The sequence below is a fragment of the Rhopilema esculentum genome, chromosome 5, assembly GCF_057945365.1.
Source record: "Rhopilema esculentum isolate cy_ngs chromosome 5, ASM5794536v1, whole genome shotgun sequence".
Classification (NCBI taxonomy): domain Eukaryota; kingdom Metazoa; phylum Cnidaria; class Scyphozoa; order Rhizostomeae; family Rhizostomatidae; genus Rhopilema; species Rhopilema esculentum.
In genome coordinates this window covers 3,960,936-3,978,241 of record NC_142819.1, presented here as the reverse complement: position 1 = coordinate 3,978,241, position 17,306 = coordinate 3,960,936, and the positions used below count along the sequence as shown (strand labels likewise).

Here is a 17,306-nt window from a genome sequence, read left to right as displayed (position 1 = left end):
CTAATTATGTCTATTTTTAAGGTAATTGATATCTTCTCTGAATCGGGCTGTTTGTAAATGATAGGTGGAAAAAGCATTTTCTTGCGTTCAAAAGGGCGTGGCTAAAACTTTTCAGTCACACCATTGATCGTGGTTGTTTTGCTTCAGGCTACAAGATCCAATTTGGCTTTCATTATAATCTACTGTGTTGTAGTCTAATAACTTCTAAAATATCTCCACCAAATGCTCTATTGTATTGAAGGATTCTGTCTCATTTTATCAAAAAGGCTCCGACTAAAATCTACTTACAAGAAACGTTAAACAGCCATGGTGATAAATAAATTTAGTCAAGCTGATTCTCAATCATGGTGTTCTTTTTAACAGTCAATTAGCTAAAAAATTGTGAGATTAGTTCCAAAACAGAAATAGTTAGAGGATGCCCTCAAAAAAGATAAAGTAATCATTTACCAGGAAAACTGCAGTATTCTCATACGGTTTTTAAACTGTTACTTAACGACATCTTCACAAAGCATCAATCTCAACACAGAATTTTTTGGGTAAAGACAATTGCACTTGATTTGCTGGCTATACACTTAAAAATGAAAACTTAAAACTTAAAAATTTATGAACACTTAAAAATGAAAAAAATTACACTGATATATCGGTTTTTCTATTGCCTATCAACTCTTCGTGTGGAATATTTACAACAAATGAAAAATCCATTTAGCTAGTAACTAAGTAAAATATTACAAAAGCAGAAATTTAGACATATCAGAATGGCAAGACGGATTTGATTAGAAATAATCATTGATTAAAAATTTTCCAAGTTAAGATTTATGCTGTGAAAATGAAATAACCCGCTCAACATAACTCAAAATTTAACGTTTTGGTTGTTTCTTGTTTGCCAGTTGAAAAAGAAGAAAAATTGCCGACCTATAGAACATCGATGATGACGTAACATCATCTTTAGAACAGCTTTCACTGTTTCTTTAGGAACAGCAACCTCTTCTCTTCTATTTACATCATAAGTCAATTAGCAACACCTCGTTTCCTGAATGGCATTCTGCTAAACCATTGATTGATAACTACAGTACTCGTAGGCATAAACTTTTCTACTGGTTGGATAAACTAAACAATAACATTCGATTCACCCACGCAGTGCTTTCTGACATGTTTGTAGCTGCCAACATCTTATAGTTACTGTGCTTTATTTCATTAATTTAGAGTCCATTGGTGAAAAGCGATGAGCAATTAAAGCTAACAATTGAAAATATAGTTACTTTTCCACAGCGTATAGCTAACGTTTGTTTATATGCCATTGACATACAGACGCAAGCAAACATGTGTCATGGATTTCTATTTATACCCATTCACATCATTGATGTTTTTGTGAGGTTAACCAAGAGAACGTCTTGTGAGGTAACTAACCCTTTCCTTAAACACTTGAATCATATGTATTCTCTCCCAGTTTTTAAACTGTGAATCGCCACAGAACTTATCCGAATTCTTAATTGTTAAACGCAAGGCGCTCTTTGTACCATTATTGAATAAGCATTCCATTTCAGATTTCATACTACCACTCCCAGTTTCTAACGTTCTTTCAAAAGATCACTCGAAAATGCTTTTATACTAGCGGGTTTTCTATGCTCTGTTCCTTTGGCGCTGAAGTGAGTTCGAGGTTGCTTTATTGTTTACACTGTTGCTATGGAGATTTAATGGGAGAATGGCATCCATGGAATAAGATGGGTACTGCCCCAGAGGGGTAGATTCTTGTCCCACTAAAGTCCTGAATACACAACAACAAATATTACTTGAAAACAAAGGATCTTTAGATATCTCACGCACATATAGGGCTATTTAGATGAAAGAACAGCTGGATGCTCCTCTGTTACTCTAGAGAACCGCCATGGGGTACAAGGAAAGACCACACCCCTTAGAAATAAGGCAGGAACTTAAAGTAACAGACAAGTAGCATGTGTTTTCTCATTGTGAGCATTTTATCAAGCATTCATTTCTAGGCTTAGGCACATGTCATGATGTAGGGCAAGTTCACTGTTAGAATTACACGTTGCTTCATAAAATGCGCAATGCGTATTGCTGCTTTAGACGGCCTATCTCCACGTGTTGGCTATATGGTGTACTCCTTACATTGTGTTCTTTGGTAAATAGGCTTATGAACCACGTTTTCTATTTGTTCTAAAGAATTTACATTATCATATCCTCCAAAGTTTCTACCTCAATTTTTGTGCAATTTTTTGCACAGCAAATATATTTTTGGATGGGGTATTATGTCTGATACCTATAGGGTACATCCTGTGCAAAGACTGGGTAAAAATTGGTAATATTTCAAAAGTAATGGCATGTTTTTGGAAAGTTATAGCTATTATTCGACAATGAACAGATGGCTTTTGTTTATAACAGACAAAGGGATAAAACCTGTGTGTAGCTGACAAGTGAGGGGACATGCAGAGGCAAAATGTAAACCATTTAATTTCAACGTGGAACGTCAAATGAAGCATTGTTAATTATCCACCATCATGTGCTATGTCCCACACTTCTTCAACCTAATTGTCCGTTATAGAAAGTAGATCTAGAGCAACGTTGTCATAGAGGATGCCAAGAGCACCGACAACATCCACATCTACTGCTAGAGAAAGTAATTTTGGCACCCCTTTAGATAGAGATTACTGACTACTAACCAGACACTCTGCACCTATAATTCCCTCTCTGGTTTCTTCTAGAAGCAGAATGTGCTGGAATGCTCTAATTAATCAGTAACGAAGTTGGCTGTAGCATCAACAGCATTATCGGCATCAAAATTATAGCACTTTGTAATATGCAAATGAGTCTCTAAAGAAGATTATCAAAAAATTATTTAGAAATTGTGGTATATCATTGCTGGATCTAGCTTCTTTGGTTGTCTGCAACCATGTTGACTGTAATCTACAAAAAATTTGCAAAGTAGATTGTAGAATTGAATCCATATCTTTGCCCAAAACTGAGAAAAAAGAATTAATCTGGCATCTCCTTCGATGATAATAACTTTTGCCCACTTTGTGACGTCAATGCAGATAAGAGACTGTATGACAGTTATGTCATTTTCGAATATTTCAACGTGCGTTGTTCCATTACCGTCTTTAGTTGCAATTTTGATCTAGCGTTTCGCACCTGTATGTCACCCACAACCTCTCACTTTTAACGGATTAGAGAAGCACCCAGGCGTCAAACTCAAATCCGCTAAGAAGATTTATTGGTAAAAAAACTTTACTGTGAATTTTGCAAGGATTTTATCAATAGATTTTTGTTCAAGTGCATCCAAAGAAATGTTGTTGACACAATGTGTTTACTTAACACTCATATTAAATCGATTCTTCAGTTATATAAACTAAAGTGATTAACAGTAAGTCAAACCCAGGTGTTAGCTTTCTTCAATAACGAAATGTCTTTCTTTATATCAAGCGTCATTGTTTACTTGTCTTTTTGACTTCTGCACAAAGAGGGTCAATGAATCTAGGTTGCATCAAGGCGTGTAAGGCTGTGAACTTGTACAATGGCTTAAAGAGTCAAGTGAACGGCAAAATAGAATGTCCAGATAATTCTAAAATGTTTATTCTCTTTATGTTAAGGTAGCAAAATGTTTTTATTGCCTTCATAGACTAGCGCGACTAAAAGAACATCCCAAAGCGACCTTAGCAACACATTAGTAACAATAGACATGAATGAATAATAGGGGATCTCGCTTCCAGATCTCCCACGTGCGCGTCTATAAAAATTAGCGAGGCATGGGATTTGCTGAATTTTTCAAGGGCACCTGAGTCAGGCATCTTGTTGTAAACCTGCACAGACCAAGTGACACCTGAAGATGTACGATCTAAGAGGAGCACCTGAGCAACAGTGAGTTTTATTTGATTGTAAATAATTGTCATCTATATAAGTGAGCATCTCAAAGCTCTTGACATTCTTCTGTTCGTTTCAAGGGTACCTACTTAGCCATGCGTAGTTTCGCTAGAAGGTTCTGCACTCAAACTGATGGGTTTGATGTAAATGTCTTGCGTTTCAATAGCATCATCAGTGGTTCAAATACAATTTCTTATAATTTTTGTTAATATAGAGAGCAAGTCAAATCAGAATTTTAAAACTCAACTACGTTTTGAAAATGGAAACACAGCCATGTTGCGCAATTTACTATCTGCTGAAGCAGCTTAGCATCCACTAACAGTGTAGCTTGATTACACGATCATTGAAATAGATTGCTCTTGATACCTTTAAAAGCAAATGGTATCTCCTTTAAAATCAAATGGTATCTCTTTTAAGAGATAATGGAATCTTCTCAATCATTACCATTCCTTCGCTACCTTTCTGAAATAATTTGAGTCTTCCTTGAGATTTCATCATCTTGAAAATATCTTGCAACTTGCATTGATAACCTAAGTTTTCTCTTTCTAAGGTATCATGGTTCATTACAAATTCTATTTGATTTACATTACATCGCCTCATAGCTCGAAGTCTAAGTGCTGATAAGATGTTCTTCTCTTTGGCCATCGCTTAAACTTCATGACCCAATTACAAGCTTGTCCATTGTAAAGTGTTAGAAATCTTCGTATATTTTGAATCATCGAGCAAATATTAAAATTCCTTATTTACAAATATTGCCATGACCTTATAGGCGATAATAATATCTGTTCTTTGCTATATATGAAAACACTCTCATGACAAGCATAGTGTTAATTATCGTTGCGTTATCCACATGACTAACTAATAGATATTTGAACAAACATTAAAAACTAAATATTACTGAGTATAAATCTCAATTATTTTTCTTGCATATGATCAATAAACGTTTCAGTAAATAGACTTTTGTTTAATCAACAAGTTAAGAAACTTGACCAAACTTTTTTTAAATTTGTTATGCTTTCACATCACTTTGTTTTGGCCTTTTTTATGCAACATTAAAAAAGCACATTTGATAATGCGTTAATCTTAACTAACAAGGAAGTCGAAAAAGAATTGGTTGATATAATGAATCAGCACAAAAAATGATAAAATATAAAAAATGTAACCTCATTCACAGTAATTAGAAATATGATTCTGATTGAAACATTTTAGGTATTAGATTTAGGCTATGAAATTTTTGGCCAGTTGTCAAAATGAGTCAAATTTTAGTAAATTTGGACTAAATTTTCTCCGTTTCAAATCAACTTTTGTTGAAAAGATAGAAGAAATAGCTCCAAGCCGTTTAAAACCACAGATAAATTTTCGAGTCATGATAGATATCGCTCAAAGCAAAAGTAGGGGTGAGGACAAATAATATGATTTTGATGACTTCCTAGAGTTTAAAGCGGAAATTTCGCTTTCAAAATGACGTTTCTATGTTTATCAAAACAAATCATGTTTATATCCTACTAATTGTAACATGTAATCATATGAAACTTAAATAAAATAGGAATAAGTGTATTAGATATGCAAAATACGTAATGGTTTATGATGCGTAAAAAAATGAGAGAAAACCTTAGCTCGAACATAGGAACACAACTTATGGCTTTTAACAACAGAATTTCATCTGTTATATTTATTTTGAAGTAGGGCAACTGAGAAAATTTGAAGCTCTTCCAACCACCTTTATGAAAGTAAAAGAAAAAAATCACCAAGGCAATGAAGACATAAAATATGCTAAAAATGATGCAACTTTATACAATTATTATATTACAATAATTCTAGTATAATATATTACAATAATTTATATATAATTGAAAAACCAAGATACGTGGTTGTTCATCAATATGATATATGGGTGCTATTGCTATCAGCTGTATAGCACAAATGAGTTGAAGTTTCTTATTAGGAATCAGGTAACAAATAACCAATTTTGCTTTAAGAAATTTTCAATGCGAAAGTTTCAAGAACCTCAATTAGTGAAAGCAAATCAATAGACCCAGATTGAAGGAGGTGAGCATTGCTTCTCTTGTTTACATATTTGCTCGCTTATTATTTAATCAATGCAAAAAAACAAGAAGATGTGATCCGAAAAGACTTCGATAAGAATCATCGATATATTTGTGAAAATTTCATTATCGATCATTTCTTAATTTGTATTTACTTACTGTTTAAGAACTGAATTCTTATGAATTGACTTTCACACCCATTCCGTTTTGATTTAAGCGGACATGTCAGGCTACATTTGACGGATTCGCTATGAAGCAAACTGCCTCAATTTTGCATAATATGGTCTCCCCGTTACAGTATCAAGCATTTTTAGTCTTTCGTTATAAAAATGATACTTTTAATAGCTAAAACCGTTAAATAGAACCTTCTCTCTCTTTAACTTCGAGTATAAAGTTTGAATTTTAACTTTGCAACCGAATATTGTTGGCCGACACATTTTTAGAGTCAGTGATATTTCAAAAGTACAATAAGATTAATATTACTCAAGCAGATGAAATAAGATTTTCGATTAACATTTAGGCTTAAAGTCAAACTGTAGTTTATAATAATCTGATTAGAAACATTCTGGCTATCTGAGAATAGATTTGTAAGTTTCATTTTCAACATAGGGTTACGCAGTGTCTTTCAATTGACGAGGGGGGTATAACAGTGGCTGTCCACCAGGGTCATCTTTTGAGGATTATGATGCGCGGTTGAATCCTGGCTAATGCGTGAAACATTCTCATGTGACGAACAGCTGAAGTTGCAAAAAGGCAGCCCTTTAGAGTTTTCGCGTTAGAAGCAATCATTTAAACACTAGAAAATAAATCTTATTACTGTTTTGAGTTAAAAACACGATGCTAGGATTTCCGAAAAGAAATATCCAATAAACAATGCTGATCAGGCTTTTGGCATGACTTCAAATCATTTATCAAATAGTTCCACGAGTCGCCGACTGCGTTGTCGGAGCAAGGCTAGAGAAAAGTCCAAGACCATATTTCTGCTTGTTTGTTACTTTTACTATTGTAATGACAATTAGGGTTTATTTTTTCTTTGTCAGGAAATCACTTTCCCGTTGTATTGACACTTGTTCTGCTTTTTCTTATCATCTGCTTCGCTCAATCCGAAGCAAAATGAATTTTTATGATTAGCATTTTGCGATTCTCAAAAGAATGGAGTAGGTCCGAGCTAAATAAAACTGAATAAAAGTTTTCCCAGTAAAATAGCAAACAGTATGCAACAAGAAAATGTAGCTTACAGTGATTAAGAATTAAGTAATTTCATGATTTCTTTGTAAACTTAGCTCTAATGATAAAATTTCAAGCCTCTTTCGCACATCCATGATATAGCACACCAGTTATGCAGTACAACTAAATCACAACCAATGTTTAAATTCTCAAAGAAGAGCACCAAAGATAATATGGTATTTTGATTAAAAAGCACAGAGTATTTGCTACTGAACTAAACTATATCTTATATTGGAATGCAAACATTATCCGATGGCGCATTTGTTGAGGCCTTGGTGTTGAAATGGCAAAGCACAAAGTGATAGTATCATCGTTAAAACAGTTTTATTTATCAAGATTCATTAAAAGAAGACTATAAATATGTTCTGTTTAAATTTTTCATATTAAAGACGAAAAGTGTAGAAGTTCACGAGGAACGGTCTTCACAATTGAATAGTTGCGGTCAACAGTAGTGGGTCAAATCTTTTCTTTAGCTTTAGAGATTGATCTCTTTACAACTTCATCAAATCTTTATCTAAAATATAAACACAGCTTTACGTCTACTGTGTTCTGAAATCCTTCGTCGGCGTATGGTTTTCTTTTAAGCTTTTACAGTCGCTTGGCATCAAAGTTTTTGCTGAGGATTATGATCAAAACTCTATAAAAACTCTATATGTCTTATGGTAAAAAGATTTGAAACTGTCAAAAATGTTAAGCTGTAAGCCCTCTCGCATACTCTAAAGAGCTTCTAATAGCTCTTTTTGCTTGTGTTGGCAAAGTTTTGTGGTTGAGACTTAATAAAAAGTTACGTGACAAGGTTAATTTGCACTGGAGAGACACACATCTTTACAAAAGGATAAAAGAGCAAGCCACGAGCCAGCAGAATTAAAACCTTTCATTCACAGAAATCATCGAAGTTAATCATGTTAAGCTCAATATCTTTGTACTAGCGACCGTGCTTTCTCATTGTTAAGTGTTTCAGCTAAGCGTGCCTTCGAAATAATCATGATTTAAATTGTTGGTTTATTCATTGCTGGAAATTGAGTGAAAATCGAAGATCGAGTGAAAATTACCGTTTGGTCACAAGCTGTCCGCCATAATGCATCCGTTTTTCTTTGCAGTTTGATGAATTAGACGAAATTGAGGTTACTTTATTTAATACTATTCCAAAATTAATTTCAATGCATCATCGTCAAACAATATATTGCACAGTAGAGTAGAGTAGAGTAGAGTAGAGTAGAGTAGAGTAGAGTAGAGTAGAGTAGAGTAGAGTAGAGTAGAGTAGAGTAGAGTAGAGTAGAGTAGAGTAGAGTAGAGTAGAGTAGAGTAGAGTAGAGTAGAGTAGAGTAGAGTAGAGTAGAGTAGAGTAGAGTAGAGTAGAGTACGATGCAGTATGTATTGCAAAGAAGACCTGGTAAGTTACGCTTTAATTTTGAATTTACGTTTTCTTTTCCAGCTGCCATGGAATTGAGGCTAACACCAACCAGCAGTTCCTTTCCCGTATATGTGAAACAGCAACAAGTCTAATCAGCGATGGCCAAAATGATATGGAACAGCCTGATACATCAGCTGACGAGATGCTATCAAGAGAGCTGAATGAGAAGACTTTCTGCTTGATTCAGAATAATCAAAGCGAGATCTTGTTTCGATCGAGGAGCAAGGCGTCGAGAAAACGTCGTGTTTACAGCCAGGTTCACAGGGATCCAAAGAAAAGCGCGCGACGATTCAGAGCCAATGATCGGGAGCGAAGACGAATGGAGTCGCTCAACAGCGCCTTAGATGCACTGAAAGGCTGTATTCCATTGCCAAAAAACAACAAACGCATGACAAAGCTGCGTGTATTGCGATATGCGTGCAATTACATCAAATCTTTATCAGACCTTCTTGGAGTGGCAGCTGGAAAGTATTCTTATCAAGCTGATAATCATTCCATGTCTAAAGAAAGTAGAATAAATGGATTGTCAGTGGGACAGAGACTTGAAATCCTCTCTCATACTGGACGATATTATCAAAATTTTTAATCACCAGCCCTAAGATAAAAAACTTTGAGAAATCTCAACAGGAAAGAAACTGTAAATTTTAATATATTACAACCGGAAGGTGATTGGAGTCTGTAGAACAAATTTTCCTGGTGATCCATTCCTCTTGTCACGCAAGACAATAAGCTGCATTGAAATCCAAAGTTCCTGGTAGTTACATGTTGTACCAACATGTTTTAACAGAAAGTAACCTCCGAGTTCAACCAGCTCTGAGGAAGCCCTGCAAACCGGGGCGAAATATCAGTAGTCTATAATTCATTTGCGGTCGTTTTTGTTTTTTCATCGTTTTTTATCTACTTTGCGATAAGCATTATTCTGGAGTCAGTTGAGGAGTTTTGGTACCGTGACCTTAACATTCCTTTACATTACACAGTATTGTAGGGACTAATTTCAATCCACACAGTGTCTGTGATGACGGGCAGTTTCCTAGCTTTCCACTAAGTCATCAATCCTACCTGTAAAGTATAGTTTTAAGGTTTATTCCCTTTCTCAAAACGTGCTTAGGGTCTTTTGGTATTTGTCTGTTTTTTGCAACTCCTTCCATTGGTAAGTTGCATGAATGTCTTAATACTATCAAAGCCTCGAGAAAACAGTAGGCCAGCAAAAATTTTTGAAAGGTATAAGGTGGCTTGGTCGATATTCTGTTTGAAAAGCTTCAGTTAATATTCAGTTAATATGTTTTAGAAATTCGATATTCAGTTAATATGTTTTAGAAATCAATTACGCGTTGTAGAACAGAAAATGCAGAAATCAATCCTGCTTTATTATATCAAAATAGCAAAGTACAATTGCAGTCTTGATGCCACATTTTGATTTGTCATTAATAATAAAAACGAGCAGTCGTTGGAGGTATGGAAATTATCCCCTATAAAGTATTGGATCTGTAAACTGTGAACATACGGCTTTATTTATTTCGCATTGGTATCTTGTAAAGAATAATCAGATACGTGTTACTTGATATTGCTCGTGATCGTCAGTGTATTATCATCATGTTTTTGTAACAGCTAACATGTGTTGTATTTATTGTGAATATGGTTGTGAATCATATAATAATGTATTTATAAGTAATATGTAAATTTATAATTTATTAGTACTTTTAGGGTAAATAATTTTATCGAGCTTGTTCTTAAAGAATTTTTGTCACCATACAAAGTTTTTATGTTCGTGAAACGTCTCCGCTAATCAATTTGGTTTGGTACTGAGCAATAGAGCACCGAGGATTCCTGATCATCCTGGGCTTTGAAGTCTGGGAAAAATAAAATATGTTAGAAATTTATAAATAAATGGCATAGCCCTGTCTTTTAACATTTTTTCTTGGAAGTTCAGTTCACGAGTCGTTGAAGCCATGCAACAGGGCTATAATTTCATAATAGACAGTGAAACAGACTTTTAGGAAATGATTCAAATGTATTTCCTAATGAGAGCGAAATGTCAAATCTGGAACGGACAGACTGGTACTCATATAACATCTTATGATGATTATTAATATAAAAACGTGCTAGTTTTATATAGTTTTACCTTTTGCATGTTAATGTGCAATATTTTCATTACGTCAAATTTACGTCAAGGTAGATTTCCAGAAGATTGGAAGATTATGAGGATATCATCAATCTAAAAATATGGCTCCATCGAAGCTAGATCTAACTATGGATATAGTTATGTGCTTTCTTCAATTTCAATATTATTTGGAGTGATACTGTTTGATCAGGTATTCAGATTTTAAACTGAGAAAGAAGACTTCTACTCAGACATGTCTGGCTTCAGTCTATCTCATTCCGTACTGACATATGGCTCTTAAAATCTAAAAGTGCTCAGTATCTATGGAATTAAAGCATAGAACTTGACTGGTTCATACTATACCTAAGAAGTATGTTAAAAGGCAACAAACCTAAAATGTAGGAAATCAAATGGGAGGTGCCTACGGGCTCCTTCTGCTTTGGCCCACACCAATTTTTGATTATATAAAATCTACATTTAAAGTTACTGAATAAAAATATAAAACGTTTTTACAGAAAACATTTGAAAGTAAGTCAATAGAGACAGGTCTCAATATATCTTGTGAAGGATTATTGTTTTTCTAAAGCTTATATGGGCCAAGGTAGAATAACAGTACCCTTTTAGCAGACATCAAACAATTCAGGAAATCTAAATTGGAATTAACTGATTTTACACGTTTTGAGGTATTTAACCATGTCTGCTTATGTGGCCAAAGCTTGAAAATTCTAAGAAAATTTTTTCATGTCTTTGTTGATTGCTTCAATGCTGCTGTTTCCGATTCATTTTCATTTTCAATGATTGCTATTCTTGGCACATGTTTTAAGATGACTTGTGTCTGAACGTGCGGCATTCGAATAACAATAAGGGCCCAAATCACTTAATCTTATGGTTAAACGTTAAGTTCAGTTTTAACCTGCCTGAATTTCAAAGCAGATACCATTGTTTTGCAACGATTTGGCAGAGCATCTCTGAACTAAGCGTCAAAAACAGAACAGAAAGAAACAAACTGCAGAATCAATACATTCTTACAGACAACCTTTGCGACAGTGACGTCATGTGACGTCACATGAAATATTTTGATCTTATAAAGTGAGAGGATATGAGTGCAAACCCTACCATCTATGATCAGATACAGTGGCATAGCTTGAACTTCCAGAATAGGGAGGGTGGAGAGCCATCAGTAGCAAATTTACTAATGAAAACATCCATGAAGAACAATTTAGGTGTTATTTCACCGATACGCAAATTTAACGACCAAATTGGAGGGAGGCGGGGGTGTCACACCTCTTACAACCCCTGTGCGAGCTACGTCCCTATTCAAGTAAATTACTTGAAAACTGTACCCAGCAAGGTTTTCCCAAGCTGAAAAAATACCATAAAAATTCATCTTACCAAGCTATGCTCTGTAAGAATGGGAAGCCAGGCAAAATGTAACTAAGGGAACTTTTAAGCTGAAATGCTGGGGAATCCTTACTTCAAGAGAAGCTGCTGAACATGATAGAACAGTAAATAAACGACATATATAGGCTAGAAAATTGAAGTGCCTTAACACATGTTTTAAATTTTCAAGCTTTTTTAAAATTCGGCGATCTTGCGCGTACTGGAGGCAGCCGGAACCCCTTGGGATTTACTTTTTGGGACATCCAGTTCAAATCATTAGTAGTTAAAATACTTTCCATTCATTTAAACAGAGAAATAATGCAGCCTTTGGGCTATTATACCTTCTTCACTGCATGAAGAATACCAACTTCAAACTGAATTAACACAGCAAACATTTTTGGTGCGGGGACCCTAAAAGAACGGAGACCTTTCGTAGTACATCGTACCACTTTCTTGCCATCTTGCAGGCATCGTTGCCATCTTAGTTCCCTTGAAAATATTTATTTCGTAGATTTAGTGTTGAATTATGGTTAATCTTTTTGTTTCTACCTCTCAAATCTGCAATAAAATTTAGCGTTGTGACAGTCTCAAAACAGCAGATTTTTGCCAGTTACTGTGAAGTATCCGCCTCTAGCAGGTTCACTTCTTTAGAGAAAAAACTTTTAGGAAAATAATCATGAATAATTAAACTGTTTTCTCTGTTTTAAAGTTCATGTTTTAATGCACATTGTCAACACCAAATTACAGAATCATGAACTGCAATTGCTTTGTATGAAAAATGTAGGAATAAAAGAGCACGCTGCAAATAGCCACTTACTCGTGTCACAGCTTCTATTTTGTTTGATTAGACGTGCTGCTGGATGTCTTAATTTTTTCCGTTTCATTTTTTACTCTTATTGCAAAAAGTCTGTAAGATATGGGAAGCTTACTAGTTACAGCGCCTACAAATTTTTGGTCAGGGGTTTGGTCATTTTTTGCAAATTTCATTCTTGATTTTTGGCTATCTCAAGTGTAGAGATAAAAATACTTAAGACCTTTCGTATCCCCACACCAATATAAGTACATGTCTAACCTCGTTTAGCAATAATTGATTTGCGGTTGCATGTAACTGAAGCTTCTTAAGCGAGTTTGTATCTTTGTTTATGGTCTTTCGGAGATCAGTCTTTGATATCGGGTTTTGTAGTTTCGAGTCGTAAGTAGTAACAATCACAGCACATTGGCTTGGACATGGCTTGATCATAACGATAGCACCAGATTTTGAATTCTTTATTTGTTTATTATCTCTGATTATACCAACGTTTGATGGTGGTGAACAATTATGAGGTTTTCATGCAACCGAAAAAAATTGTTTCATTCTATCCGTGTTTGTAACCGGACATGGCTTTTATATGTAATGTAATACCGAGAAGGAGTGGAAAATGCAGGGGTGGAAAATGCTTTTTCTGGAAAATCTGTAAATTTTGTAATTTGTCGGTAAAACTGATTGTTTTTTTAGGTTTTGCCAATTCACCTGAAAAATGAGTTCAGGACTCAATGAGTTCAACCGAAATGTTGAGCTGAGACAGCTTACAGGGCCTACGCCTCGAATTTTAAAGTAGGGGGGTCAAGGCTAACAAAAGTAGGGGGCCAAGGCTTGTTCCCTTTTTACTGCACTTGCTTCGTAAAAAGGTAGGGGACCCTGGTTTAAGTGCCAGGCTGGTGAAATGCTGAAAAGATGAAAAACTCAAAAAGGCCTAAAAGATCTAAAAAATGAGCTGAAAAGTATATGAACAGCCTCTAGTCCGTTCTTTTACCGATATTGTGAAAGAGGCTTGTAGAATTCCTCCTCAACTTGCCTGTTCTTGCGAAGGAGAAATTCATCTCCTGGAGTCATTTTCCCGCATTTTTTTAAAAGGCTTTGGTTACCTAAACTTAACACAACAAAGTTCAGCGATTTAATGCATTATTTCTTCTATCCTACAGTATTGCAGTCAAATGGCAAATTATTTTGTACGAGAGTTGGAGCTGAATAACTGCTCACTGGAAATTTATCAGCAGCTCGAAGGTGATGTCGGGTGTGTTGTTTGGGATGCCGCTATTACTCTTGCTAAATACATTGACTTGCAGCAGTCGAAAGGACAAATGCAGTGGAAAGGGATGAATGTCATCGAGCTTGGTGCCGGCACCGGTATTGTTGGTCTAGCTGCAGCTACCCTAGGGTATGAAATTATTTGAAAAGCCTTAATCAATTTCAAGTTTTTTTAAAATCCCTCAAAATTTTATTTTTTAGAATGATTTTACAAAATAATGGTTTATTTAATTTCAAAGTTCCTAAATGTAGTTTAGGTTTTCGGAGTGATTAGATAAACCTCTTATAATGCTTTGAATAATTGAGTTGATCCTTAGGGCACCAGTTTAGACTATGAAACTTAGTCTTGGCAATGGTGTCACTTTTGTTTGATAAAGCCTCTGGCCAAAAGTAACATTGATACGCTTCATATTTTCATGTTGCCACACAGAGAGTCAACTTTTATATCATTGTGATGGTAAAAGTCCAATTAATTATCAATGTTCATTTCATGTTGTGTTCATTGCCTTAATAACCATGAAAAACCATTTCCCAATAAGAGAAAAAAATCAATTAGAATCAAGAGGGATTCAATTATTCAATTAATCTATTTTGCACTAAAATAAATAAAACAGATTGTTTTCTTTTAGGGCCAATGTCACAATAACAGATCTGCCAGAATTTATTCCTCTGATGGAGAAAAACATTTCACTCAACACTAAAAGTTTTAAGGAAGCAAAAATAACAGCAAAAAAGTTAAAATGGTGATGTTGGTTTTGTTTGCATAGATGTAATCAGTTTTCTGCACTTGCTGATCTTTCAATCTGTTGTGGTTCATTTTTGTTTCATTTAATTGTTCATTACACTTTCTTGAATGGATCAAATCCAAATCTAAAATAGAGATCTGCAATTTGCCTGGTTCATTAAATTTGTAATAAAACAAAAGAAGATCTGAGATTTGTTTAAAAAAATATGGCTGACCTGGGGATCCACAAACCCCAGCATCCATATATTTATATGGTGGAATGAATACTTAATATAACAACTTTTGACATCATTTTGAATTGATTTTCAGTTTAAAGGACCCCAGTTACAAATGATTTCTTTCAAGTTTTCTAATAATCAACCATGATCAATTCATAAGGTTTATCCCACAAGTAAACTTAAAAATCATATTTTAGATCTCAATCTGGAACTTTGAGTGTTATTCTTTTTTAGTTAGGCCACTATCTAAACATTGCAGTATCATTTGCTTGGCAGTATTATTTTCTAAAAGTATAATTAGTATGTATCTTGTTAAATAATTTTTTGTTGTCTTATTTGTAGGGGAGAAGACCTTGAAAACTTCACAAGCACTTATGATGTTATTCTTATGGCAGACCTAATCTATTATAAAGAAGTGTGTATTTCCATTTCAATTATCTCTCCCTTTGCGATGCATAAAATTTCAACAACACCACACCTAATATGTCTTATATTTTATATTTTAGTCGATTGAGCCACTAGTTCAAACAATGGTTGGTTTGTCATCAAAAGGGACAAAAATTCTAATGTCACATGAAGAGAGAACCACTGGAAACAAGCAAGAATTAGAAAGACAATTTTTCGAGGTAAAAACAAGAATGCAAACATACTTCTATTCTTCTTTATTTCAATGACGACAAGCAAAAATCCTTTATGGCTAATAGTAAGGAACAGGCAAAACCAATTAAGTGTTGCATCTTGCTGTAAGTTTCTTGTGGGCCTTGTCAGGAATAAATAAAATAGCAAAAAGCTCTTATATAAAGATGCACTAAGGCAGAAATACTCATGTCTATTTTCAATAATGAACAATACTAGAGGAGACAGCTATTTTTCCTTAAATGGCAATGATAAAGCGTTTATTTTGGCAATTTTATAGAATTTGAGCCTAGTTTTTCTATCTATGATCATGCAAATAAAATAAAGCAAAAAATTATAACTGAAAGTAACAAATGTCAATTCAAACAATAAATTATTACTCTTGTATTTTGATCCATATTAATATCCATAATATGTTTAGTTTATGTTCAAAATTATGATAGTTCAAACTTTATATTACACATTGAAAAATTGATGGAGCATTTAATGACAAATTACTGAAAATTCTTTGTTTCCTTTCTAAGTTGAGTAACCATAATTATGATTTCTGCATAACTTGCACATACTTGAAATTAACTTACTTTTTACTATCACATCCTTCTGTAAAGAAGGGTGACTTTTATACCAATTTTCTAATGAAATTATCTGGACCCTTGTAATTAGTGTCAGGTCTTTTAACAAGAAATATTAAACTATACTGATCACAAGGGGTACACATTGTTAAAGCATGGGGGCTGTATAATTTTTTTTATAAAAAGATGAACCAAATAAGATAGATTTGGAGATGGCTCAGTTGTTAGGTTCTCTGACTACAGATCAAAGGTCTTTAGTTCTAGTCACTGACATGACAAAACCTTCACTTTGAAAGTGAAAAATCCACATATCTGTAATTTAAAAGGTTGAAATGGTTATACTTCTTTGGCTACCTCAACACCCCACTTCTTTGGTTATCTCATGGGTACATGCTTCAGTTTTGCCCTTGCATTTCTCTTATGTGACAGGATTAATTCTAGATCCACCTAGCCTTGCATTCATCATTTCTTCATATATTAGGGTTGTTATCTTGGAATGTCTTTTGTTACTCAGAGCAAAAAAGTGTCAAACAATTTGCTTTATTTTGCCTGGCAAGATGTTCCATTAATTTTGATACATCTCACATAGGCAAAATTTTAATTTAGTACCTGCCCAAAAGATGGCAGTATCTTTCATTTTAATTGTAGCATAATAGTGTCCTCTCAATGCAGCTGTTGTTTACTTTTTGGTTTCTTGTTATTAGATTTCTCTTTTTGCTAGCTAGCAAAGGAGCACTTTGAGATAAAAAAGATACCTTTAGAAGAACAAGACTCTGTATATAGCAGTGAAGACATCTATATTCATGAAATGGAAAGAAAATGCAAATGAACCATAGAGAAGGTCAGTCCTCTACCTATGTTTGATATTATGTTTTTAATAATCTATCAAAGGCCAATCATTAATAATTCAAATACAGATGATTTTTTTCCTTCTCAGTAACGGTAAATCTTTCAAACAAAGAATGCTTCATCCAATGTACTGGGTGATACACACGGAAATCAAAATAGACTATTCTTTCTTTAC

General features: G+C 34.4%; 2 protein-coding genes across 5 annotated transcripts; both read left to right on the top strand.

Annotated features, from left to right (window-relative positions):
- Positions 1-3,539: 3,539 nt before the first annotated feature.
- Positions 3,540-10,921, top strand: LOC135689800 (uncharacterized). Its single transcript, XM_065207150.2, has 2 exons — positions 3,540-3,873; positions 8,584-10,921. Exons 1-2 carry the CDS (start codon positions 3,842-3,844, stop codon positions 9,146-9,148), a joined length of 597 nt encoding a protein of 198 aa, XP_065063222.1. The 5' UTR covers positions 3,540-3,841; the 3' UTR covers positions 9,149-10,921.
- Positions 10,922-12,916: 1,995 nt separating this feature from the next.
- LOC135689799 (protein N-lysine methyltransferase METTL21D) lies at positions 12,917-17,268 on the top strand. Of its 4 annotated transcripts, XM_065207147.2 has the most exons (6): positions 12,917-13,235; positions 14,006-14,241; positions 14,726-14,854; positions 15,417-15,489; positions 15,581-15,700; positions 17,004-17,268. In XM_065207147.2, the coding sequence occupies exons 2-6, from the start codon at positions 14,018-14,020 to the stop codon at positions 17,109-17,111; spliced, it is 654 nt and encodes a 217-aa protein (XP_065063219.2). In that variant the 5' UTR covers positions 12,917-13,235; positions 14,006-14,017; the 3' UTR covers positions 17,112-17,268. The 4 variants fall into 4 exon arrangements, with proteins under 4 accessions (XP_065063219.2, XP_065063221.2, XP_065063218.2 ...); XM_065207149.2 differs by lacking the exon at positions 12,917-13,235 and having other exon boundaries at positions 13,269-14,241; positions 17,008-17,268; XM_065207146.2 differs by lacking the exon at positions 12,917-13,235 and having other exon boundaries at positions 13,275-14,241.
- The last annotated feature ends 38 nt before the right edge of the window (positions 17,269-17,306 follow it).